Raw genomic sequence first — 25933 nt, 5'->3', positions numbered from 1 at the left:
TTTTTCAAAACAAGTTATAATGTTCTCCCACCTACATTTTTACAGATTCATTATATTGTAAACATTTCCCAGTGCCATTAAATTTTCTTTTATAATTTGGTTCTTAGTGGCTGTATGGTATTGTATCATTTCAAGATAATTTATTTAAAGAAACTAAAAGATGGTATTCAAAGATGCAAATTTCCATAGAAAGCACATTAATTCCATAACAAAAAAGAAATATAAATAAAAAGACCTGTGGAATTGATCTGTAAACTATCTTTCTTCCCATATCTCATTTGAACATGATTCAGTAATCTCATAATTAAAACTGAAATGAAAGAATTACATAAGCACCAGGTACTTCCTTTGCTTCTTTCCGGCTCTTAAAATTTTGTAATACTCCATTAAAACTAATGGATTCCAATAACTACAGAGACAACAAAGACCCACCTTTATAAAAAGTTACTATAAAAACCCTTCATGCATAATAAAATATCTACCAGGTTTATTCTGTGATCATATTTGTACCTGCTAGCTCAGTGAATTCTTAGTTCTTGTTGTGAGGCAAGAATTGTTCTTAAGCCGTTTTTTTAAAAAGAGTAAAATTACAGTAACATATCCTAATTCACACAATCAGTAAGTAACAGAACCAGAATTAGAGGACAAAGCCAGTCACACTGATTAACAACTGCGTGCGTGCGTGCGTGCGTGTGTGTGTGTGGTGTATTTCGGACATTTTAATACCATGAAATTAAAGAACAGCTGCTAAAGTCAATATGAGTACATTCTCTCTACAGGGAAGATATGCCATCCCCTATCCAATGGGAACAAAATAAGCATGTAATCTCTGTCTCTTTCTCTCTCTCCCTCCCACTTCGCAACCATAGTTACAGTGTATTTCCCTAACCCATAACCAAAAAGCAATCAGAGCTTTACACTTACTTGTGAAGAGGAGAAAATCTGACCAGTCAACATAAAATCATCCACCTTGTCATTCCTAATAAGTAAATGGCCTGGGTCTCCTGACCCACTCCCCACTGTCAACATTGGAAATCAAACTTTTTTTTTTTAATTAAAGTTTGGGTATGCTACTCATTTCTTCACAAAATTTTACAGGTAAAATAAATGTACTGAAATGAACATCAAGGACCATGAAGACATTTCTAATAATGAATTCACCACAAAAAAAACCTAACACACTAAGAAATAAGTGTCAAAGTCACTAGTAAAAAAGAGAGAGAGAGAAGGTTCTGAAAAATTTTAAAGATATAAGTACCACAAGGATATAAGAGAATGACCAAAAATTGAAGTGATTAACAGTTAGGTGTGCTAGGAGAGGTTGATCAATGTTTATTTAGTCCAATGTCACTGCTGGGCCTTTTGTGTTTCAAGTTTTATGTTGCATGCACTTCATGGTGTGGTGTGTGTGGCTGGGGTATTGCTCAGAAGTTTGTCTTTAGACTGACTTGAAATTTAATGATTCCATAATACACAATTCAGATTTAGTGAAAAATGGTGCATGGGTGGGAGAGTTGGAAAGATGTTAGTCAAAGGGTACGAACTTGCAATTAGAAGATGAATAAGTTCTGGAAATCTCAGCACAAAAAAAGAGATAATTATACGATGTGATGCAAATGTTAGCTAACACTACAATGGTAATTATATTGCAATATATAAATATAACAAATCAACGCATGCACACCTTAGACGTTCACATAGTTATATGTAATTGTAGGTCATTAAAAAAAAGATAAAAAACACAGCACATAGAAACTGTCTTAACATTTTATATTTTTCTTTCTTGTTAACTGAATAAAACTGGTAAACAATTTCATGTCCAAATGTTCTTAAAGTCTAGGGAAAAAAGATTATTAGAAATTAAGTGTAATTCAAACACAGGTAACAGAAGGCTTCTTAATTTAACATCAGGCAGTGAGAGAAAGTGGAAAGTCAACGACGATTTAAAGGCAGGTGTGATAAAAAGGTAGACTGCCTTTCATGAAAATGGAAGTACTATTTTATTTTATTGGGCGATAAGATTTTGGAGAATAAGAAAATAAAGGTTATAATAGTCAAAAGTAAGAGAAAGAGATTTTAAAATTCTGGGAAAGGACTACAGAGGGTGCCAAAAAATGTATACGTATTTTAAGAAAGGAAAAAAACTGTATTAGTTGTAATAATATATACTGATAACAAAAGATGAATACAAGTCACGTCTGACTTCTGCAATTACAAGAGGTGCTCAGAGTGGTTACGATCAGCAACCAGACACTTTTGATGACGGCAAACTACTGCTTGTGCAACACTGACCAAAGTGTCCACTTGTATACATTGTATGGCACCCCCAGTTTTTCTTTCACCCTCTTCCCACAGCATGTTGAAACTGAAATCGTCCCCAAGAAATGTTTGTTAAATCATTAATATTCATTTTCCGGCCTTTTTGTACCCCTAAAAAAGGTAGCTATAGTATTTCTTATGCTCATGATTCACATACAACCACGAAATTTAATTTGTTAATCTTCATAGATTTTTTTTAAATACAAAATTCAATTTTAGTTAAACAGTAGGTGACGGGTAAGGCCCCCTTTTCTCTCAGCAATGAAGTAGATGAATTTATTGCGAAGTAGAATTTACAATGTGAAGTAGATCAAATTTATTACATTGACTCTTCACATTACTCATAATACTGTGGTATCAGATCAACTCTCAAATGTGTGCTCTATAGTAAGAACATGCAAAAGGAAAATGTGCCGAGAGAATGGCTTTACAGCTGGCCTGAGAAAGCTGTCTTTACCTCTGGAGATGTCTGGAAACCTGCATTTTGACTGTTGGCTTAACTAAGGGGAGTGGGATTTAAGATGTGCCTTTTAAGACCCTAAAGTTCCATGATGATCCCCAGGGTCAGTTTCTTTACTGGTGCTTTGCCACTGGCCAGGACTCCTCACACAAATCTTGGTCGTCCTAAGAGACACGGTGCTCCCGTGTTATGTGACGAAGGACACACAGGAAGCTAAAGCTGGGAACGGTTCCCAGACTTTTGATGTTTGCTGTATTCGTTTTCCCTTACTCCACAATGTCACTGCCTTTAAATAAAAGCCTTATCTGAATATATTCAGTTGAGTCTTTTCAAATAGCTGAACTGGGGAAAACTTTCTTTTTTTCTTTTGTTGTGATTTTTACTATTTTTAATTATATTTATTGGGGTGCCACAGGTTAATGAAATTCTATAGGTTTCAAGTGTACATTTCTATAATACATCATCTATATATCACATGGTATGCTCACCACCCAAGGTCAAATCTCCTTCCATCACCATTCTATATTTGATCCCTCTTTCCCTCATCTAACATCCCCTCTCCCCGCTTTTCCTCTGGTAACCACTAAACTGTTGTCTGTGTCTCCGAGCTTTTGCTCATTTGTTTGTTCGTTTGATGCTTTCAGTTTTATACCCCACATAGGAGTAAAATCTTGACTTTTTCTGTCTGATTACATTTAGCATGATAATCTCAAGATCCATCCATGTTGTTGCAAATAGCAATATTTCATCTTTTCTTATGACTGAGTAATATTCCTTGTGTATATATACCACAACTTCTTTATCCAATCATCTATTGAAGGACATTTTGGTTGTTTCCATGTCTTGGCCACTGTGAATAATGCTGGAATGAACATAGGGGTATATACAGTCCTATGGATAAATTATTTCAGATTTTTGGGGTAGATACCAAGAAGAGGGATTGCTGGGCCATATGATAACTATTCTTAACTTTCAAGGGACCTCCATACTGTTTTCCACAGCAGCTATACCAATTTACATTTCCACCAACAGGGTATAAGGGTTCCTTTTCTCCACAGCTTCTCCAACGTTTGTTATGACTTGTCTTGTTGATGACAGCCATTCTAACAGGTGTCAGGTGATCTCTCACTGTGGTTTTTATTTGCATTTCTCTGATGATTCGTGATGTTGAACATTTTTTCACATGTCCATTTTCCATTTGTATGTCTTCTTGGGGGAAGTGTCTGTTCAGGTCCTCTGCCCATTTTTGAAATTAGTTTGTTTTTTTGTTGGTTGAGTTGTATGGGTGCTTTACATACACCTTATCAGAGGTGTTGTTTGGAAATATCTTCTCCCATTTGGTAGGTTGCCTCTTTGTTTTGTTGACAGTTTCTTTTGCTGTGCAGAAGCTTTTTAGTTTGATATAGTCCCATTCATTTACGGAAAACTTTTTAATATATTATTTCCAGCCATAATAAAACCTACTGGCCAGGACTCATGTATATTTTCAAATAGTTTCTATATTTTATTCCACATTTTGGGAAAACTAAGGTACATCCTTATGTTAATGTAATGTGTCTATGTTTTATGCAAACAAGTGCTATGACAGATAACAAACTAATCATCTTGAAAAAAATCCATTAACTTCAACCTTATATATCATTTTTATTAGAAAAATCTTTCTGCCATTCTAACACTAAATATATTTCTACTCTCACATCTGAAAACATCTTCCTGAATTTTGATTAGGTTTTTACTTGCATCAGAAGAATCAAAAATCACTATTCCATAAGAAAATGCTATACACATTGAAAATTCCAGGAATTATAATTTTCTATCCATAAAAATTAAAATGGGGCTAATTTCTTCAATTCTTACCAATTTTATTCTTTCTAATATTTTAGTAATTTTCTAACATTTAGAAATATCACTAAGACATTATAGTAGAATTGAAATTAAGACTTCAAATGTTAGTTTTGTCAGAAATCTGAACCTTCTCTCCAACAGAAATAAAACTGCCCTCACAAATGGTCCTTCAATCAGTGAGTAGAATAAGTTTCACCAAGGCAAAGCTCTTAGTCTATAAATCACATTATCTACTTTTGTGCACTATTAAAATTTCCTCTTATGAAAAGGCAAAAACGTTCCATATAATTCCTATACTTTAAATGAGAAGAGCACTTCCTTCATTTACATTTAGGTATTACATCTCAAATTGTAATACCTAATTTGAGTAGAACATTTGCTAAGGGGATCATAGATTTAGTATTACTTCAAAAATGTGTTAAAACTTCACATATGCCAATAATGTGACATTTTAAAAATTATTTAAAACAGAAATTTCATTTTGAGCCTGAACATTGAGGCATTGAGCCCACGTTCTCTCTGTCTCTCTGTCTCTCTCTCTCTGTCTCTCTCTCTGTCTCTCTCTCTCTCTCTCTCTCTCTCTCTCTCTCTCTGTCTCTCTCTCTCTCACACACACACACAGAGAGAGAGAGAGAGAGATGTTGTTGAGAACAGAAAAGCATCAGGCTATTCAAAACCCTTATAATTGAAGACAGTAGTTTGTAAATCCATATCTACTTACTTACAGCTTCTTCTCTGGGTTTATTTAGCTCCTAGTTACATTTTACATCACTTTTCACCAATTCTTTCTCCACATATTTTCCACCCTTAGTCAATAAGTGGTAATTTTCCTCTCTTCCTCTTCTTATTACTATTGAAGAAATAAGGCTTCTTAGGGCAGCAAAGTCCCCCAAGTTACCTATGTCATCCATCTACTGAATACAGGCTTACCTCCACGGCTATCGTAATGCCATTTACTAAAGTCATGCCCCAGTTAATATTTTCATTCTTCCCTTCACTTATCTGAGCCTGCGAAAAAGTCTGTTTAGGATGAACTTAGTGAAAATACTCCTAAATACCTCTCTATGGAGCATTACAGGATCACTGTACAAATTACAGATTCACGGACCCCATCTAATAATCATGTGATGGGCCTCATGAATCACCTCCCCAATCCCTGCGGTAACTTAAGAAAATAAACATGTTTGAAATGTAGCCTATCCTTCCTTGTAATATGTATACTTTTATATGTAGATCTCCTGCTCAAATACAGTAGATGGAAGTAATAATGTATAGCACATAAAGGAAGAAGATGTTAAAACTCTGTCACTGCACAGTTCAGATTGTAGGACCTGCTTCTAAAAAACCACGAACAATTTACCAGGGTCATGAGAGCAGCACTAATACACTAATACCTGGATATGTGCTTCCCTACATAATGATGCTCACTCAATTCTATCCTAGAATATGCAATATAATGGGATAATTGGGCATATAAAAAGGATAAGTTACTCATTCGTTCTTTCATTCTATCAATAGGTTTTGTGTACCTACAACGTGATCTAGATTCTGAGTCCCTTTTCTCTTGGAGTTGTCATTCATTAGGGAAAAACAATCTGCAATTAAATATAAAGCATACTGTTGGTAGTGATAATGCTGTAAGGGAAAAACAAAGGCATGGAAAGAGGCAAAAGAGCGATTGCGGTGGTGTATTAAATAAGGCAGTCAGAAAAGTCCTCTCTGAGGCCTGATTAAGGTTAGGAAGCAAGCCATGTAAACACCTGGGAAAGAGATTTTCAGGAAGAGGAAAAGACGTTAGTAAAATTCCTGAGTTGGAAGCATTTTTGTCTATCGGAAGCCAAGCTAACAGGCCAGTGCATTTGGAGCTCAGTGATGGGGAGAAGGATAAGGGAGAAAGTAGGATATGGAGGGAACAGATCACATAGGCACTTTGGATTTTCTTCTGAGTGTAAAGTGAAATTATTCCAGGATCAAAACTACACCAATCATGTTCTATACTTAATCTGTAAATTTCTTAGGAGCAATAATGTAATGTAGCCATATATGTTCCCCATGCTTGGTTCCTTGTCAATCATTCCCTAATAGTTACCAGTGTTCAACAAAAATCATAGATTAGGATCATGGATTCCAGTCTTACAATGGAGCCAAATTCTTCTTGGACAGATATATGGCTTCTACACACAGTAGGTGAACAGGTTAATGAACCATGTTCCCAATGACTGATTCCCTTTCACAACCAGTCTCATAATCTGGTCTGTGCTTAAGCACTTCTTCCAACAGAAGGCTCATCATATTCCAGATTGCAATTTTGGGTATTTCTATTAGAAAGTTAAATACTAGTCAAAAATCATGTATGTGGTTCCATAAAGTTTAGTAAGTTAAATGACTTTATTTTTGTAGTTTTGTAAATTAATATTTTATACTTAAATAATTCACAACACTAAGCCAATTTCTTGTTTTAATTTCCTATTTCATTTTATCATTTGATGTTTGTGCAAACCATTTTATAGATATTGTAGCAATGATGAGCAGTGCTCATGCTTTTATGTTCCGCCTTCCATATGTGAGACATGTAACATGAATATACTTCCTAGTGCTCTCTAAGTGGGTGAGGCCATGTGACTGATTTTGGCCAATGAGTTGTGAGCTGTAACATATGAAGTGTGATCACAAAATATGGTGAATGTTTAAATTCAAAAAAACTTTTTACAGTAAAAGAACATTGATATTAAACTACTCAAACTACATCCCTCTCAAACTACACCCCCTCACTTCAAACACACTTATTCCAACATTCTTCTACACTTTCTGAAGCAGTTCTAGAAGTCCTCTTTCATGAGTGTCTTTAGTTACGCTGTCATGACTGCCTCGATGTCCTGAATTGATTCAAAACATTTATCTTTCATATTCATTTTGACTTTGGGGAATAGCCAGAAGTATCAGAGTGCCAGATCCTGTGAATAAGGTGGATGAGCACACACTGTAATGTTTTTATTTGACAGAAATTCCCATACCTGAAGCGATGTGTGACACAGAGCCTTTCCGTTGTGATCATAAAATACGGTGAACGCTGCTGCCGAGTGCCATACAACGGAAAAACAGGTATCTTCAATACAGGAAGCAGAGCATCGAACAGTGTGTGAAAAACAGTGTGTGACAAGTTTTAACTTGTTCGGTGCAGTCAGTCGGGTGTGAGCTACGGTTGAGAGAAGGAGTGTTTTAAAGTGTGCCATATATCATACTCCATTATGACAACAATCCATGTCACACATCACTTCTGGTGTATGGCAATTTCTGTCAAATAAAAACATTACAGTCTGTCCTCATCCACCTTATTAACCGAATATGGCATTGTGTGACTTCTGGCTCTTCACCAAAGTCAAAATGATTCAGGACATTGAGGCAGTCATGACAACACAACTAAAGACACTCATGAAAGAGCAGTTCCAGAACTGCTTCAGAAAGTAGCAATAACGAGGGAAAAAATGTGTTTGAAGTGAGGGGAAGTATTTTGAGGGGGATTAATGACAATGTGTCTTTTACTGCAATATTTTTATTTATTTAAACATTCACCATATTGTTCGATTACACCTCATGTATACTTCCTGTTCTAGTATTTAATTACCATGCAAAGAAATTCCAGAGCTTTCTTTCCATTTTCACAGTGACTGCAAATAGTCTAGAAGGTGGCTGTTTAATGAGGCTGGGTCACTGAATAACCATAATGAATAAAGTCCCCTAGCTGACCCACAGTGAAGTCAGTATTCGGTATTACTGGCAGCATATGAGTGTATTTGCACATATATACACATGCATACACATGTAAATATATATTTATGTATATATGTTGTATAATTATATTTCATAGACTATTTGCAGCTTTCTCTTTAACCACATATCAGGGATATTTTCGCAACATGGCAATAAATATACCTCTACAGCATGGATTTTAAATGTCCCACGATACAGTATTAAATATATGTATAATAAGTTTTACCAATCACATAGTGATGGATATTCAGGTCTTATCTATAATAAATGCCCTATATCACAAGCTCACAGCTAACATCGTACTCAAATCTAAGATCAGGAACAACAAAAGGATGTTCCCTCTCACCATTTGTTCAACATAGTATTGAAATTCCCAGCCAGAGAAATTAGGCAAGAAACAGAAACAGAAGGCATCCAAATTGTAAAGGAAGAAGTAAAACTGTCACTATTTGCAGATGACATATTATTATGTATAGAAAATCCTAAAGACTCCACCAAAAAAAACCCGAGAACTAATAAATTCAGTACAGTTGCAGGATACAAAAATCAATATACAAAAATCTGTTGCATTTCTATACACCAATAACAAACAAGCAGAAACAGAAATTTGAAAAGAACAACTCCATTTACAACATCCAAAAGAATAAAATACCTAGGAACAAATTTAAGCAAGACCTATACACTAATAACTACAAGACACTGATGAAATTGAAGAAGACACACAAACGCACACACATACACGAGAAAATATTCAGTGCTCATGGACTAGAAGAATTAATATTGCTAAAATGTCTACACTACCCAAAGCAATCTACAGATTCATTGCAATCGCTATCAAAATTCCGATGGCATTTTTCATAAAAATAGAACAAATAATTGTAAAATTGGTATGGAACCATAAATTTTCATTCTTTTAAAGAAATGTCTTCACTCTTTCTTACTTACATCATTGCACTCATCAGATTATCACCCTTAGATAGTTTTTAGAGGTATGAATACAGGTCTGACTTACATATATAAAATTTTGTGATTTATTTAAAAATGATGCTCCAGAAACACAACATCAATTTATTTTGTCATAAGCCCTTTCATTACACATAAGATTTCCCTTTTCCTTATGCTCTAGAAAACTGTGGGTATTACCACCCTTCCAATCTGCCTATCTGGTAGGCAAAACTGACTTCACTGTTTTATACTATGTATCATTTATTACTAGTGGAATATATTACGTGGAATGTCTTTTTAAATATTTACTGATATATTGACTTTTTTTCTCTTGTCATTTTCTGTCTCATGTTCTTTGTGAATTTTCCTATTGAGGTGTTTTCCTTTGTTATTGATTTACTGAGTTATTTATATATGAAGGGTATTAAAATTTTGTATGTTATAAATATTACAAATAATTTCCTAATTCATTATTTGACTTTTAACTTTCTTTATGATATTTCATATATGAATTCTAACCAATACATGACACAACTAGAACTGCCTCACTAAATACCTTCACCCACTCAATAAATAATTTCTATAACCATAGAATGTGAAGCAATAGAAATAGTAAGATTTTTAAGAGCTTAATAGATACGTTCTTTCACATTCATTCCTGGCTTCTAGGATCAAGTAGGCAATGACCAATTAGCAAATTAGTGGTAATACTGAAGTGCTTCTGGCATACTTGTTCCTGAACTATTTGAAGTACCAAATAGTTACGACTTTAATCATCTGGCTCACATGAAATTTAAATGATGAAATAGAAGTAGAAGAATCCATGGACACGTCTTATTTCTAATTCCATTAATGATCCAAAATTCTGCTTGAAATGACTTTTTCAGGTATTATAAAGTAAATTTTAATGTTTTAGAAAGAGAACTACATATCTCAGGAAGCAGATAATTGCTGCTGGATTTAGCAATCTGACCTACAATATAGAAATTTCTAATTAAAGTCCTCTTTTTATAATGCTAATCTCTCAGCCAAAAATTTCCTTGGGACATGTTATAATGAAGATAAAATGTACTAAGGTTTTAAATTAACCAGAGATCCCAGAGAAACCTAATAAACATTTTCCTAAATGTTCACTGTAAGTAAATTTTATTGTGAAGTAATCCTATTGTTATATATAGCTCCCATCATAGGCATCATTACACCATAAATAACTGAACTAATAGAAATAATTATTTAAAATGCTAATCTCCTAAATCAGGATTTGATATAGGTAAAAGAGGAACATGACTTTCTGTAACTGAATCAGCAGCCAGATAATCCGGAAATAAGGAGTCACATATCAATACTGCCAACTCACCATTAATTCTAAAAGACAGTTTCTTCCCCCCAAGGGTTTAATTTATAATCTTTTCCTAGTTTAAAAAAAAAATAGACATTTGCATTCTTATCATAATTTCACCGTGACACAAAATATTTTATATGAACACTAATGACATGCTGGTTTCATAAGTACTCTAAATTAATTAATACTAAATAAGATATCCTTCAAAAGAATGTATCTTTTTCTTTATAAGCTCAAGGGAGTAAGTTTTATTTCAAATAAAACCATTTGCCAGTAGGTTTCAGACCTGATTGCATAGACTCTACCACACATTTACTTATGTTACTCTACAAGATTAAGTAAGAAGTTTTCATTGAAAAACTCAGCATTGTTCCATTTTTGCACTGTTGTCCCTAGGCAAAGACCAAACAAATACATAAGAATATGGTCTGATGGAATCCCGTAGCAGGGATAATTACATACGGATATCTGCTAATTATGCATTTAAAAAAAATATATCCAGATAGACAGACATAGATGTCTATCAATCAAACAATCGATTGATCAATCAATAGACAACATTTTATATATTTCTATCAAGGTTATCAGCCATCTTAATTTTGATACCACCATACTTAATTTTGATACTACCACACTGAGTATAGTTTCATTAAAACTGGGTTTAATAACTTTAATTAAGGAATAATTATTAAAACACTTTCTGAAACAGATTGTAAGAAACACTATCAATGAAACAGGAAATCAGATTACTTAATACACACAGAAACTAGAGGTTAATACACACAGAAAATGGGAAAATGTAGTGAATTTGCTTGAAATATTTACAATCCTAGGATAGAAATCCTATTTTGCAAACTTCAGGATATCAGGTCCTAGGTGGGGTTTTTCTACTCTGTGACCTTAGCTAAATGATTTAGTATCTCTGGACTTCAGTTTCATGAACAACATAATGAAGAGGATGGAAGATGCTGCACCTACTTAACACTCTTTATGTTAAGTAACACTTATAACATTGATGAATCTGGAGGACATTATGCTAAGTGAAATAAGCCAGATGCAGAAAGACAAATATTGCATGATCCCATTATACATGGAATCTGAAAAAACAAAAACAAAAAACAACAAACAAACAAACTCATAGAAACAGAGAATAGAATGGTAGTCGCACCAGGTACTGGAGGGAGGGGTTATGGGGAGTTATCGTTTAATGGATACAGTTTCGACTTTGCAAGAAGAAGATGGAGATGGATGGCAATAATGGTTGTATAACTTTATGTATGTAATTAATACCACTGAACTGTACATTTTAAAAAATGGTTAAGATAGTAAAATTTATGTGATGTATAATTTACCACAATGAAAAGGGGGTTCAATATAGGGTGACGGAAAGAGAACTGACTCTGGGTGGTGAGCACACAATGCGATATATAGATGATGTAGTACAGAAATGTACTCTTGAAACCTATGTAAGTTTACTAAACATTGCTACCCCAATAAATTTTATTTAAAAAAAACAAACTGGGGAAAAAAGAGAAACAATCCAGATCCAAGTCCCGATCAAATCTTGCCTAGATTATTGCAATAGCATTCATTCTAACTAATCCCTTTGCTTCCATCCTTGCTCCTTTTAGTCTATTCTCCACACAGCAGCCATGTTTAAATAATATGAGTTTATGTCACTCCTCCAATTGCTTCCCGCTTCCCCATTACTCACAAGGCCCTAGGTGATTTGGTGCACTATTACAGCTCAGACACCATCTCCTAGCACTGTGACGCTCATCCATACCTCTCCTTGAATAGGCCAAGTATCCCCACAATTCAGGGCTTCTGCACTGTTTCCCCCTCGTGGGTTTGTCTTCTGCCACGTACCCACACCTCCCTCCAGTCTTTACTCAAAATGTATCTTCTTAGTGAGTCTTTCTCTGAATACCTAAAAACAAATTTTAACTTTTCTTTGCCACATACTGCATATCCCACTTTCCTCTTTTATTTATTTATTTTTTCTTTTTAGTGCTTACTATTGTACTTACTACTACATTTTACTTACCTTAATGCATATTGCTTATATATTATTTGAAACAGTTCACTTATTTATACTGTTTATCGTATACATATTATGACTATCCCACGAGCATATACCCTGCATTAGGGCAGGAATTATTTTGTATGTTTATTGATGTATCATGTGATCCTATAATAATACCTGGCACATAGTAGGTGATTAATAAATAAGTGTTAAGTGATTACATAAATGACTACTACTCCATGTGTGAATAATTCTATATATAAGAATCACAGGAGAGACAAGTCAGTGTCCGTAGAAAGAACATGGTCTTGGAGTTAGAAATCTGAACTTGAATCCAGGCTCTGCACTTATTGGTTAGGCCTTGAAATCTGGATTAAGTTGGCCAATTTGAAGGAAGGAAAAGTCACTATAGGCTGGGAGAACCAAAAAAGCTAAGATGGGAAACTGCTTGGCACTTACGGAGGAGAGCAACTGATTTAATTTGGAGTAAAGAAAACATGAAATAGACTAGTGTGAAATAAGTATGAAAATATAAATTGTTAATAGATCATGTAGCTTCCTGATGAAATTTAGGGGAGTGGACTTGTTATAAAGGCAAAAGAAAGTGAAGAAAGTTTTGTGAATGATATTATTAAAGCTGTTAAAAACGAAATTTAATCTGACTTAGAGGTGGATAAACTAAAGATAGTGATATCGATTGCAAAGCTATTTCTGTAATCTAGAAGACGTGCTGAAGGACTGAATCAGAGGACATATATTAATATTGAGGGGACATAACTTAATGGAGAAATGTTGTAAGGAAAGAACTGACTTTACATGTCCCATTATTGAATATCAGATCAGTATAGAGACAAAAGAGCACGTCACATATTTAAGTTTGAATGACAACTGAGTAATATTCTTATTTACATAACAAAAGAACAAAAAACGGGTTGGGAGCAATGAAATAAAGCTCACTTCAGGACACAGCAGGTTTGCGAAATCAGTGGACATCAAGGTATAGATACATACCAAAGAACTGAAAATGAGTTGGAAATCTGGCTGTAACTCAAGAGATATTAGAAATGGTGAGAACATAGATATAACGGTCATCTGCATACAGCTTGAAGCCAGGAGATTAAATCATACTGACAAGAGAGTGTGTACAAATAAGTGGGTCAAGAGATCTTCCCTGAGACTCCTACACTAAGGGAGTTGGAAGGGGAGAAAGAGTTAGATCACGAAAGACATACAGAACAGTCGGAGATAGAGAACCTGACGAGTCTAGGGGCTATGAGAACAGTATCTCAATTATGGTAGAAAGCCTGAGAGCTGAAAAGAAGACATTTGATTTAGTGACTAAATATAATTCTTTTTGAATGAATGAATGAAGCATGGACTACAGAAGGTATTAAGTGAAAGAAAGAGTTACATAATAGTACCTTAACAAGATCAAGTGGAGAGACGTATGTTTGGGGAGAGGAGGCATGCATGCAGGTATGAATGTAGTACAGTAGTTTTGGACAGGATGAGATCCAGGAGAGACAGAGAAATTGAAGGTAAAAAAGCGACTGGGGATTTTTGATATAAGATTAGGAGCAGAATGAGAGGCATGATCAAAGTCATAAAAAGAGGAATTAAATATAATTATGCAAAGGACATCCTCCATCTAAGACTGCATCGCAGTTAAGTCATACAATGAGAGAAAGTTATGGGTTCACAGCAGATGGTCTTTCTTCTTGGGAAATTATGAGAAAAACTCATTTATAGGCAGAAATCATGAGGTAGGTCAGATTGTGTTGCCTCAACAGGTTCACAAACTGCAGTGAGTAAAAGTCAGATTTTCCAACTTTGGGACAGATGCGGATAACTGATCTTTCTAAGATACTGGGGACTTTTAAGATAATGAACTTTATGTTCCCCCCAGGGGCAGTCACCTGCCTGGCTATCTTCACTATTATGGAAAACCTCCCCCTTCTTTGTAGGAACCCGTCTGGAGCTCATTTGAAGTGGATCAGATACAACCTGTAGGGGGCAGTATGGGCTCAGCCCCGCTGAGAAATTCTTTAGAAAACATTTTCTTAGTCAATAATTAAGACCTAAACTTAGCGAACTACACGTAACATTATCTTCTGACGTGCTACCTTAGAAACAGGCAGAATATATCATTCCCCATCCATTGCAATTCATGCTTTTTCTTTGCGAAAGGATAACATTAAGTTCATTTCAGTAGCTTATGTTAAGTAAAACCAATAAGTGAATTTGTTGACTATTTCATGATAAATATTTCTGCAAGATTTAGACAAAAGTAAAGTGAAAAAAATCAAGTCTAGCAAAATTATGTCCATTTATAATTACTTCATTAAGGAGTCATACCTGAGCAATGCCTTAATGAGGTGGTAATAAGGTAAAAATGTTCTGCCAGAATAGGCACTGGAGAAAACTTTCTGGAAAAGGCAGCTCTCTAAAGCTATAATGAGAGGGCAACAACTTATTTCTTTGTTTTGGTTTACGCTCCTTTATTTTAGGATGTACAGACTTATTCTTTAAGTGTTGGAGGTTTCAGTGGGAGGATGGTAGTAAAAAGAGCATAGAAAGTCAGGGAGAGCCAGGAAGGTGAGAAGGAGGGGAAGGGAAAGAAGGGTGAATAAACTTCAAATGGGTATAAAATAGCACCTCCTACCACTGTAAGGTTTACGAGGATTTTATTAGTTCATATAATGTGGACACATGGCATATAGTAAATAGTAATGTGTGGCAGAGTTATTTTTATTTCCTGATAATGAGAAAGCAGATTAAGTTTTTTGATCAATTTTATACAGCTAGCCTTTTTGAAAACATGGATGGAAATGTAACTGAAGATAAGGCTGAGTAACAAACTTTTTCACCGAGTCTCCTTTGTTCATCTTTGCAAGAAAAGTAGCCAAGGACAGAGGGCATAACTAAGCTCTGAAATATGTTTCCCTGGGCGAATCTTTCAGTGTTAAGAATTTTCAACCTCCGGCATCAAGTACCTATGCCAAATAAATCACTACTTAAATACAACCACTATCTTAAAAAAATAATAATAATCAATGAGTCTCTAAAAATCTGTACATTTTTACCAATGAGATAAGGTCTACCATCTCTAAATTCCCATGTGTAGGGTAGTTTTGATAAAAGTCACTTCCTCAAGAACTTTTCAAATTGCTCTACTCAGCAAAATAAATACTTTTCTTTTAAAAATAAATTCTAGCAAATCTAGCAATTCTAGCACATTTCACTTCCATGCTCTAACATACACAAGGCTCTAATTTCTTGTATGTTTAGCTTTCCTACAATATTGCAATGGTGGAAACCTCCAGTAAGAAGATTCCTTATGTGGAAAGTTTTAAATGGTACACAGACTCTGATCTGGTTTTAGTGTGACTTTTTTGTCTAAATACTACAGAGCCCATTATATACGAGTTTAAGTTAGCAAAATTAAGAGAGATCATATGAAGAAGCTGGCAGTTACGTTTTTTAAATAGAAGAGAAATACTTTTTTTATAGAATGAAAATATAATAAAAGCATCTATATAGAGTAGATATTTCCTTAACACATCGTATGTCTAGGAAAATCCCCCCAAATAATGTGATTAGTAAATTTCATCCATTTTTTCCAACTCTTTCAAAGGTTATATATATAAACCTTGAGTGAACTTAATGGTTGTTTATAACTGTTTCGTAGTCTTTGTAAAAGAGAACCATCCAGGTAATTACATAATGAAAGCACAAATCACTACTATGAGAATCCCCATTCATGAAGAATCTACATACGAGTATGTTAAACCTAAAGCAGCACCTCATAAGCTACACACGTCTAATCACTACGTTGTATACCTGGAACTAATAGAATACTGTGTGTCGACTGAAATTGAAAAATAAATTTTGAAAAATAATAAATAAAACTACAGTGAAAGAAAATCTAGAGAAGTCTCACAACAAAACAGCGTCATGTGAGAGTATCTAATACAACCGGGAACAATGAAATTTTAGTTCTTGATGGGGAAGGAAAAAGGCACTGCTAACTTCAAACAAACAAAGGCCACGTTCGATTTTCATGGATGAAGACATTCTTTGCTTTGTAGAACAGAGAGTAAATGTTGACAGACCTGTGAAGGAAATGGGCTCCGTGTGGGGTCAGAGGTGGTGACATAAGCAGCCTGCGCGTAGGCATAGCTCTTGAACCGCTGCTTAGGAGAGGAAGGAGTTCTTTCATAGCCCTGTGCTAGACTGACTGTGATCTGCAGAAAAGGGTTAGGGGGAGGGGGGCAGAGAGGAGGAGGAGACATCGTAAGTGACCCTGGAAGGACTGCTTTCCAACACAGCAGAAAAATGAACATTAAATGGAAACAGTGAGATGGAAAGTTTAACCATAAACACATACAAAGTGCTATTAGAAACCAGTACACTCCAAGAACTGTGGTGCTCAGTGTCAGCTGGGGGGCGGGTAATCAGGGAAGATATGAGGCAGGATTTAACCATCAGGATTCCATACTGACACAACTCCAGCATTAAGATGGGATGTTTCTCTTTATCGTGGCAAAAATTGGCATCTAAAAGCAATAGTCTCTGAACCCAAAGTAAACAAAACCGGAATTCATCAGGTCGATGCCCTGAAAAGGACTGAAGCTTTCCTAAGCTAAATATAGAACTACTCAGTAGAGTGAGAAAATTAGGCCTAAGAGCTTTCCACACCTTCAGCAGAAATTCAGCTAAAGGCTTTTTCATCACTGTGTCAAACCATGTATGAGAAAACACCCCAAAATAAATATCCACTGTTGGGAGCAAAACAAGCCATATATGAGAGAATCCCACAGGATTCTATACAACAGTATAATAAAAATCTTTATCATATGTAATCTCCATTTCATTTATTTAAAAGTTTTGAACTACTTTTATCAAAAATGTTACCTTGAATAATCAAAATTTGTTAATACATCAGCAGGTTGCCACTAAAAATCAGAAAATATTATTAAACAGAGTATTTGCCTTCACTCTTGCTCTAATTCTTTGCTCTTGGCTCTAGCTGATGGAAAGTTTAATGTGTATATGAGCCTATCTTTTATTTCATTTTACACAATGGAAATAAAATATATTCTGTGCTCCATATTCCTATAATACAGTACCTATCAATAGCAGAGTATTTTAATAATGTGCTTTGAAAACAATTATATTATAGCCCATGATGTCAGATAAAATTTTAAAGGTTTAGAGTCAGTCTCAGTCTCTGCCTGTCTCTCTCTCTCTCTCTCTCTCTCTCTCTCACTCTCGCGCTCTCTCTCATCCCCCTCCCCCATATACAAGGTCTGACAATTAAGTTTGCGAACTGGTTGAAATGATGTTGCTAACCTTTTTGGATATCAGAGGGATTATTCATTATGAATCTGTACCAACTGGACAAACAGTTAACCAAGTTTACTATTTGGAAGTGCTGAAAGGGTGTGTGAAAAAGTTAGACGACCTGAACTTTTCACCAACAATTCATGGCTCTTGCATCACGACAATGCACCAGCTCACATGGCACTGTCTGTGGGGGAGTTTTTAGCCAGTAAACAAATCACTGTATTGGAACACCCTCCCTACTCACCTGATCTGGCCCCCAGTGACTTCTTTCTTTACCCAAAGATAAAGGAAATATTGAAAGGAAGACATTTTGATGACATTCAGGACATCAAGGGTAATACGACGACAGCTCTGATGGCCATTCCAGAAAAAGAGGTCCAAAATTGCTTTGAAGGGTGGACTAGGCGCTGGCGTCGGTGCATAGCTTCCCAAGGGGAGTACTTCTAAGGTGACCGCAGGGATATTTAGCAATGAGGTATGTAGCACTTTTTCTAGGATGAGTTCTTGAACTTAATTGTCCGACCTCATATACACACACACACACACACACACACACACACACACACACACACACACAATGCTATGTATACAGATAATATATTTGTGTATATATACTATGCTATATACAGAGGGTGCCAAAAAAATGTATACACAAGACCTGTATTCATCTTTTGTTATCAGTATATATTATTACAATTTTAATACAGTTTTTTCCTTTCTTAAAATGTGTATACAAATTTTTGGCACCCTCTGTATATATATGTATAGATATTCATAGATATAACAGATTTATATATGTGTCTGATACCTAAAAACGCACATAAAATAGAAAACACCTTTGACATTAGTTCTTTTGGCACTTTACCTGTTGAGAATAGTGCATTTGATGATGTAACTGAAAATGTTCTTCTCTAGTGACTTTGGACGGCCTTGGCAACATTTCCACTTCCTGGATGGCTTCAATGCTCACTTGTTGAGGCAAAACTTGAAAGAGTGATGTGACGTACGTTAAGATGGACTTCTTATCTGGATAAGTGGTGGCAACATCTGTAAGCACATTAACACCACACATCAATTTTTGGTTTCTATATTTGAGCCTCTAAAAGGGGAATGAACAAATCAATGTTACAGGAAGAAGACAGATTAATGCGCACTCGATTGTCCATGAACATCCTCCAGAGACTAATGAGAACGTAATAATCAGGACTACAATGCCCTGCCCATTTGGCAGACCAACTAGATGAGCACGAAAGTTCGTTTCTTTTCCTTGTTCACTGAAAAGCTTCATTCTGTCATCCTTTTTCCTACGTCAAATTGCCAAAGCAGCCCATCTAAGAGAGGGGTTCTCATTAGATAAGAAACAAAAATAAAAGATTACATCTTCCACAAACTCAACAGAAATAGTCTCAGAGATATAGAGGAAACACTGATGGTTGCTAGATGGGAGGGGTGCTGGGGTGAGGGAGAAGGTAAGGGATTAGAAAGTACAAATTAGTACCCACAATATTGTCTCAGAGATCTATGAAAGACAGTTGGGGAATATAATCAATCAATGGGATTGTAACAGCTATATACCATGTCAGAGGGGTAGCAGACTGGGGGAGGGGGTTATCACTTTGTAAAGGGCGTAAATGTCTAACTATTACATGTTTTGTACACCTGAAACTATTAATACAAAAAGATTACATCTTCCTTTCCATGGAAAGTTATATTAGCATGTCAATTAAAATGGTACATTGGCAATTAAACAATTACACAAGAGCTAATGCTTTGGCTTCCAGTAAAGAAAGCTTGCACTTCCTAATCAAATGTTTGCTGGCGATTAAGTATGTAAAGAGAAAAGTATGTCTCTGTGTTGAAATGAACCATGTATTTTCACAATAAAAATAAAATGAAACAGCTATATATCATATATATATATTGATTTGTAATGTCCCTAAGGTATAATAAAAATATTTGTGTAATACAGAGATGATAGATTTTAGAATTGTGCAGTTGAAACCTACATAATTTGACCAATGTCACCCAATAAGTTTAATAAAATTTTTAATTAAATTATCATACTATGCTATCCCCTAAGAGTGTTTGATATTAATATGTTTATCCATTATGATCTTATATATATGTAGGAATGAAACAGTAAACAATGAATGTTGAATGACCATGCACTATTGAGTCGAAAGTAAAACGTTTTATTTGGGGAGAAAAATTTGTTTACATTATGGTGCATCTGTTAAAGTTGGCTGTTGCTTTCCTTCTCAGACTTTAGAGACAAATTTAAAAGTCCTTCACATAAAGCTGATGTGACATTATGTCCTTTGCCACATCCAGGAAATGAAAGAAACCTAGCATTTAAAGTCAATAATAATTTGTAATAACACACATAATAAGTGGCAGCTCCTTCAAAAGGTTCTTTTGTTACTTGGCGTCACAATTTACCCACTGAGCTCATTCCAGGGAACCCAGATGTAAAAATAATCCTTTATGTGAAGTATATCATTAATCCCAGAAGTATTAAAACCTAAATCCTGGTAGGAGGCAAAGGCAACTTTGCAGCAATGTGCCAGGCCTTTTTTTTTTTTTTTGCCATAAATTTATTTTACTATTAAAAGATCTGTTTTAAATAAAATATGTATATTCTGGACAGGTGTTCCGATTATGACTAAAGAAATCTCAAGTCTACTAGCATAAAGGGAGGCTGAAGCGGTCATTTAGTCCATCCCTTCACAAGTAGCAGGAACATGATTAATCAGAACAACTATTTTTAAAGTATTTTTAAAAGAGTTACAGAAGAGGGAATAGTTAACTAATGTTCCTTGGTCTGCTTCTATCCATAGAATACAGTACTTCTCAATTTTTAATGTGCGTATGAATCACCTGGGGACCTTTTTAAAGCCAGAATCTGATTCAGTAGGTCTGGGGTAGAGCCTGAGTCTATGCATTTCCAACATGCCCCCAGGTGATGCTGAAACTGCTAGCTTGAAGACCACGCTTTGAGCAACAAGAGTCAAAAAAACTACAGGGAAGCAGACTGTTAGACCATCTACCATTTCACTCTTTCACTCATTTTTTTCAAAAGACACTTATTGGACACGTAAATGTACAAGGGTGAGAGATACAAAGATATACAAGGCATAGTCTCTGCTCCTTATTATAATTTAATTATTAACCAACAGATGATGAAGGTAATCTTTTGCAAGTATTTTTCAAGGAAGAACTAAAGAATATTTTGTGCATGAGAGCTGCCTTTCTAAAAAAGAGTCTTACTAACTTAGCTTTGAAATTCTGAAGCCTAAAATCTCCGTTTCATTTGATCATTGTTTTTCAATTGTTCGTTGTATGGTAGATACCACACTTCCCCATATTTTAAAACTCTAGAATGTTTTCTTCCTTCTCACTAACAACTAGTAAGTTTTATCTGTGATGAGTGTGATTTAGAATTCTGTTTATTTTTTTAGTGTATTAAAATAAAACCATGTTGTGAGAAAGTCATTGAACAAAGAAGGTTGATCCGTGACTATTTACTGCTATATTATACGCAGACATGTAAAACAGATCAAGCATTATTTCTATTGCCCTAAGCAAATGTCTAAAATCATAATACATTTCAACAACAGAAAACATCTTGGAGATGAAAGCAAATATTCATAAATATAAATCATTACGATAAATATGAACTATTTGGCTAAACAACTGACATTTTTGCCCCTATTACCATCCCACCTCTGAGGTTATGTGGGATTCAGCTGTACGAATAGGCAGAACCGATTATTTCTTTCTTTAAAGAAAGAAATTTAGATATTTGAAAATATGTTGTATTCCTTGAACATATATTTACTAGACTTAAAATATTTTAATAGATTATCCAGGAGGTTAACAAGATAGAGAATTCATGGAGTCTGCTCACAATTTGGACTAGTAAAATAAAGAAGAAGAAAGGTACAAAATAATTGCATTGCAGAACAGAATGTAAAATGTGTTCCTCCAATTGGCACCACCAGTGCTTTAATATGTACAGAAAAAGATAGAAATTATACATTATTGGAGGACCAGAAAATTCTATATGAATAGGAAACTGAAATGAGTATGTATAGGATTTCATTAGCTGGAAATGGGAAAATGGGGAAAGGTATTCCAGACAGTGGAAAAGCATGAACAAAAGTGCAGAGGCAGAGACAGATTAGACATGTTCCGGGAATAATACCTTTGGGTGTCTTAGCCACAGAGAGCAGGACAGTGAATTGTAAGATAACATGGGTAGGTTGTGTGTGGAACATCGAGAGATCATCCACAGCAAACTGAAAAAATCTAGTCTTAATTCAATAGGTTGGAGAGTAACTAACTACTCTTGAACAAAAGTATAACATCATTAAAATTTTTGTAAAGTAAAATGGTTAAGTGCAGAATGGATTCTGGAGGGAAAAAAAAACTGGAGGGAAGTAGCTGGCTAGCACCCAATCCACACAGGCGGTGTTAGAGAACTTACAGAGGCTGGGTAATGAAAACAAGGGAGTGCATGATAGAAATACTAAGATAAGTCCAAAATGAGTTCATTCAATTTTCAAATCACTTTCTCCATAGTCTTCAAAAATGCCTACATAAAAAATTCTGTCCTAAACCTTGAGGGTACAAAGATTAATAAACTGAGAATGAAACTGAGGAGAAGGTCCGAGGCAGGAAACTGCTTGTTCTGTAGCCAGGAGAACGAGTAGCCAGCAACACAATTTTCAATCTCATTTAATCAATTAGCAATTACCTGCCTACACGGTCTTCATCAGGCTTCCCCAAGTGGCAACCCCACCCTCCTGAAGGTCTGTCAATCAGGAGTGAACGCACGCGTCAGTGAACAAAATTCTGAATGCAAACCAATTAACAGTGGTCACACCTGAATAACCAACCAAGCTTCTAAACGTGACATAAAACTACAACTCTGAATGTTCACAGATTTCTTGACCTCGAGTTTCTCCCCAAACCTAACACTCTACTTTAAGAGACTATAGTTGACCAACATAGTTCCCTCTTATTTAATTAAGCAATAAACTCAGCTTTGTGTTTTCATTTAAAATATTGAGCAACAATTTCATCGTTTCATAAAATTCAGGTGATGAAATTCACTTGTGAATGTAAACTTATCAATGGGAATTTATTAGACGAGAGTGTGGTGCAATGAAAGAATAAGCAATCCTCAATCTGACGACTTGGATTTTTCAAAACCTGTACCTCTATCTGTAAAGAAATATGCTGAACAGCACTTACTTCTCTTTCCTCATCTGCGAAACATAAAAATCAGAGTCCCAATCTCACCAAAGTGTTGTGAAGGTCAAATGCAATAATGTTTAGAAAAGACTGCAAATTTTATTCAACACTGCATTGTTGCCGTATTGCAACTGTGGTGTTTCTGTTATTAACACAAACACAGACCTGGCGGTAGGTCTGTTGATAAGAAGCCAGAAGAAGAAGCTGGTTGGAAGGAAAGACCATTCCTCATTTATTACATAGTTACAAAGCAATTACTATGTGCCATAGAATATGCTTAGCCTACATTCTATTATGAATAGTCAGGGGCTTAGCCACCCAACAAATAATTATGAACTGTATCAAAAGAAATTTCATCACTTGGGGGTTATGATCCTCAGTTATGATAATGGCACAAGATCAATGGCTGGGACTCCCTGAGTACCTAAATATTAGGTTGATGCAAAAGTAACTGCGCTTTTTGCAACTATTTTTAACCTTTTAAACCGCAATTACTTTTGCACCAACCTAATATTTGTTAAGAAACTGAATAAAGAGAGTAATTGAGACCACAGAAATTGATGAGAATCGCATAAGACAGCAACTGACTACAAAAACAATGTTATTGACAATGAGGAGCACAGCATTTGAGGAGGCTGAGAATGATGGGATGGGATTGACATTTTTTAATTACAAGACATTAAAATGTATGAAGTGAAAGAAGTGGCTGCACCCCCAAAATAAGAACTGAAAATTATATGAAAGCAATCTTTACACTAAAACTCTGCTATAATGGGTTTGTTGCCACAAGCGCTTAAATGAATAATTTCTAATATAATATCTGAAACCATCTCAGAATGAAAATGTTGAAAACTCATAATACTGCTAGAATATTTTATGTTATGAATAATAACACTAATTCTGGTGAGTGTTTCTATACTCATCAGAATTTTTACATTGAGGGCTATAATGGAACAATTAAATCATTTGCTGAAATTCTATCATCTTTCAAATGAGGAAATGGAAGCCCAAAGTAGTTTGATGGCCATTTCAAAAGCTAGTCAGAATCAGAATTAGAACCCAGTGTACCACACTTCTCAGTACTCTGCCTTTTCTTTCAGAGAATGGCATCTTAAGTGCATTTGAAAACTGAGTATGTCAAAGTCATTATGTAAATGATTACGCTGCGATGCATATAGTTCCATTAGCAAACCTTATCTGTATTGCCCATAGTAGTGATTTCTATTTCTAATAAGGAGTAAATACACATAAAAGTGCAACATCAGCAGTAATCAAAGGGATATAAATTAAATAAACATGTAGGTTCTTAATTATATCCCTTTGCCTATCAAATTAGCAAAGAATGACAAAAGGATAGCAACCAACGTTGCAGAGGCTTCCATGATTTGGCCAAGCTCCTACTTTGCTGGAAGAGTATCGGTTGGTTCCAACTGTATGAGAAATATTTTGGCAATGTCTACTAAAACCTTAGAAACAATTATACGCAATAACTCAGTAATTTTCCTCCTGGGAATCCATCACAAGCAAATAATCAGAAATTTAAATGAAGATTTTTATAAATTTGATGTGAAATTTAGGCACTATTTACAATACAAAATGTATTTATTATACAAAAAAAGGAAAGGATTCAGACCACTCCAAACGGCTTAATAATAGTTAGAGAACTAGAAATGATCAAATACAGGTATATAATTGTATATGAGTATTGCAAAGTCATTCAAAATGTTGCTTTTAAAGAATATTCACAACATATGAAAATAAATTCTTTATAATGTAACATCACAAGAGCAGGATGGTGTAATTTCTGTAGACCATACTAATTTTACGGAAAAGACTAGGGAAACAAGACATTGGTGAAATGGGTATGCTGGAGGGATTGAACATAAGTTTTTTTTTCTCCTTCATCTTATCTATGTTTTCTATACTCTCTGTTCAGCATTCACTAATTTTATAATTAGATAATATATTCTGTGTTATAATAAAAGTATCTGTAAAGATAAAAAGAACTAATAAAAGCAAAGTTGCACAAAGTTTTCTTTCAGTATGCCCTCACTCCAAAAAAAGTCATTGCGAATGAGTTTGTTAGGAAACTGGTACCTTCAACAAAACCGTTCTTATCTTGTGCAATCAACCTCCAGAAAGTCTGATTAACCAGCTGCCAGGCACAGCCTTGAAACACCTCTGGGAAATCTAAACAAGAGGCTCCATGTGGAAACCTCAGGTCAGTTTGCTGCGCGGAGAAAGGCGGGAATTGAAATACTGGATTGTAATGCATACCATGTGTACTAAAAAAGAAGTGAGATTTCAAAGACAGCTTGCATAAATGGTCATTTACAAAGTTTGGTCAGCCTTGTAAGAATTAAAAAAAAAAAGAAAGAACATCATTTAGAAACCATTATCAGAATAAATCTGGATCTTTTCCCACAGAATTTGTATGAGGGACAAAACAAAAATAAATAAATTCACTGTGTAAAAGAAGGGGAATGGGTGAACTGGGAAGCAGAAATTTGTGTTCACAAACCAGACATGGTCAGATAGCTCTAAATATGAAAATGTGAACACATATATGTAGACATAACCCAAATCCTGTGTTCGCCAAACTAACGAAATGTACTTATGTGAA

At 35.1% G+C, this 25933-nt stretch overlaps 1 protein-coding gene across 6 annotated transcripts in view; it reads right to left on the bottom strand.

Annotated features, from left to right (window-relative positions):
• Window positions 1–25933, bottom strand: part of DMD (dystrophin) — a 2143628-nt gene that overhangs the window by 1515513 nt on the left and 602182 nt on the right. For all 6 annotated transcript variants that reach the window (XM_033109718.1, XM_033109734.1, XM_033109713.1 and 3 more), the window contains exons 8-9: window positions 18920–19101; window positions 16821–16952 (exon numbers count right to left, since the gene is read on the bottom strand). In XM_033109718.1, the coding sequence (XP_032965609.1) occupies window positions 16821–16952; window positions 18920–19101 (314 nt within the window). The remainder of the gene's footprint in view (window positions 1–16820; window positions 16953–18919; window positions 19102–25933) is intronic.

The sequence above is a fragment of the Rhinolophus ferrumequinum genome, chromosome X, assembly GCF_004115265.2.
Source record: "Rhinolophus ferrumequinum isolate MPI-CBG mRhiFer1 chromosome X, mRhiFer1_v1.p, whole genome shotgun sequence".
NCBI lineage: Eukaryota > Metazoa > Chordata > Mammalia > Chiroptera > Rhinolophidae > Rhinolophus > Rhinolophus ferrumequinum.
Note: the sequence above shows the minus strand (reverse complement) of the source record. Positions and strands in the feature narration are given on the sequence as shown.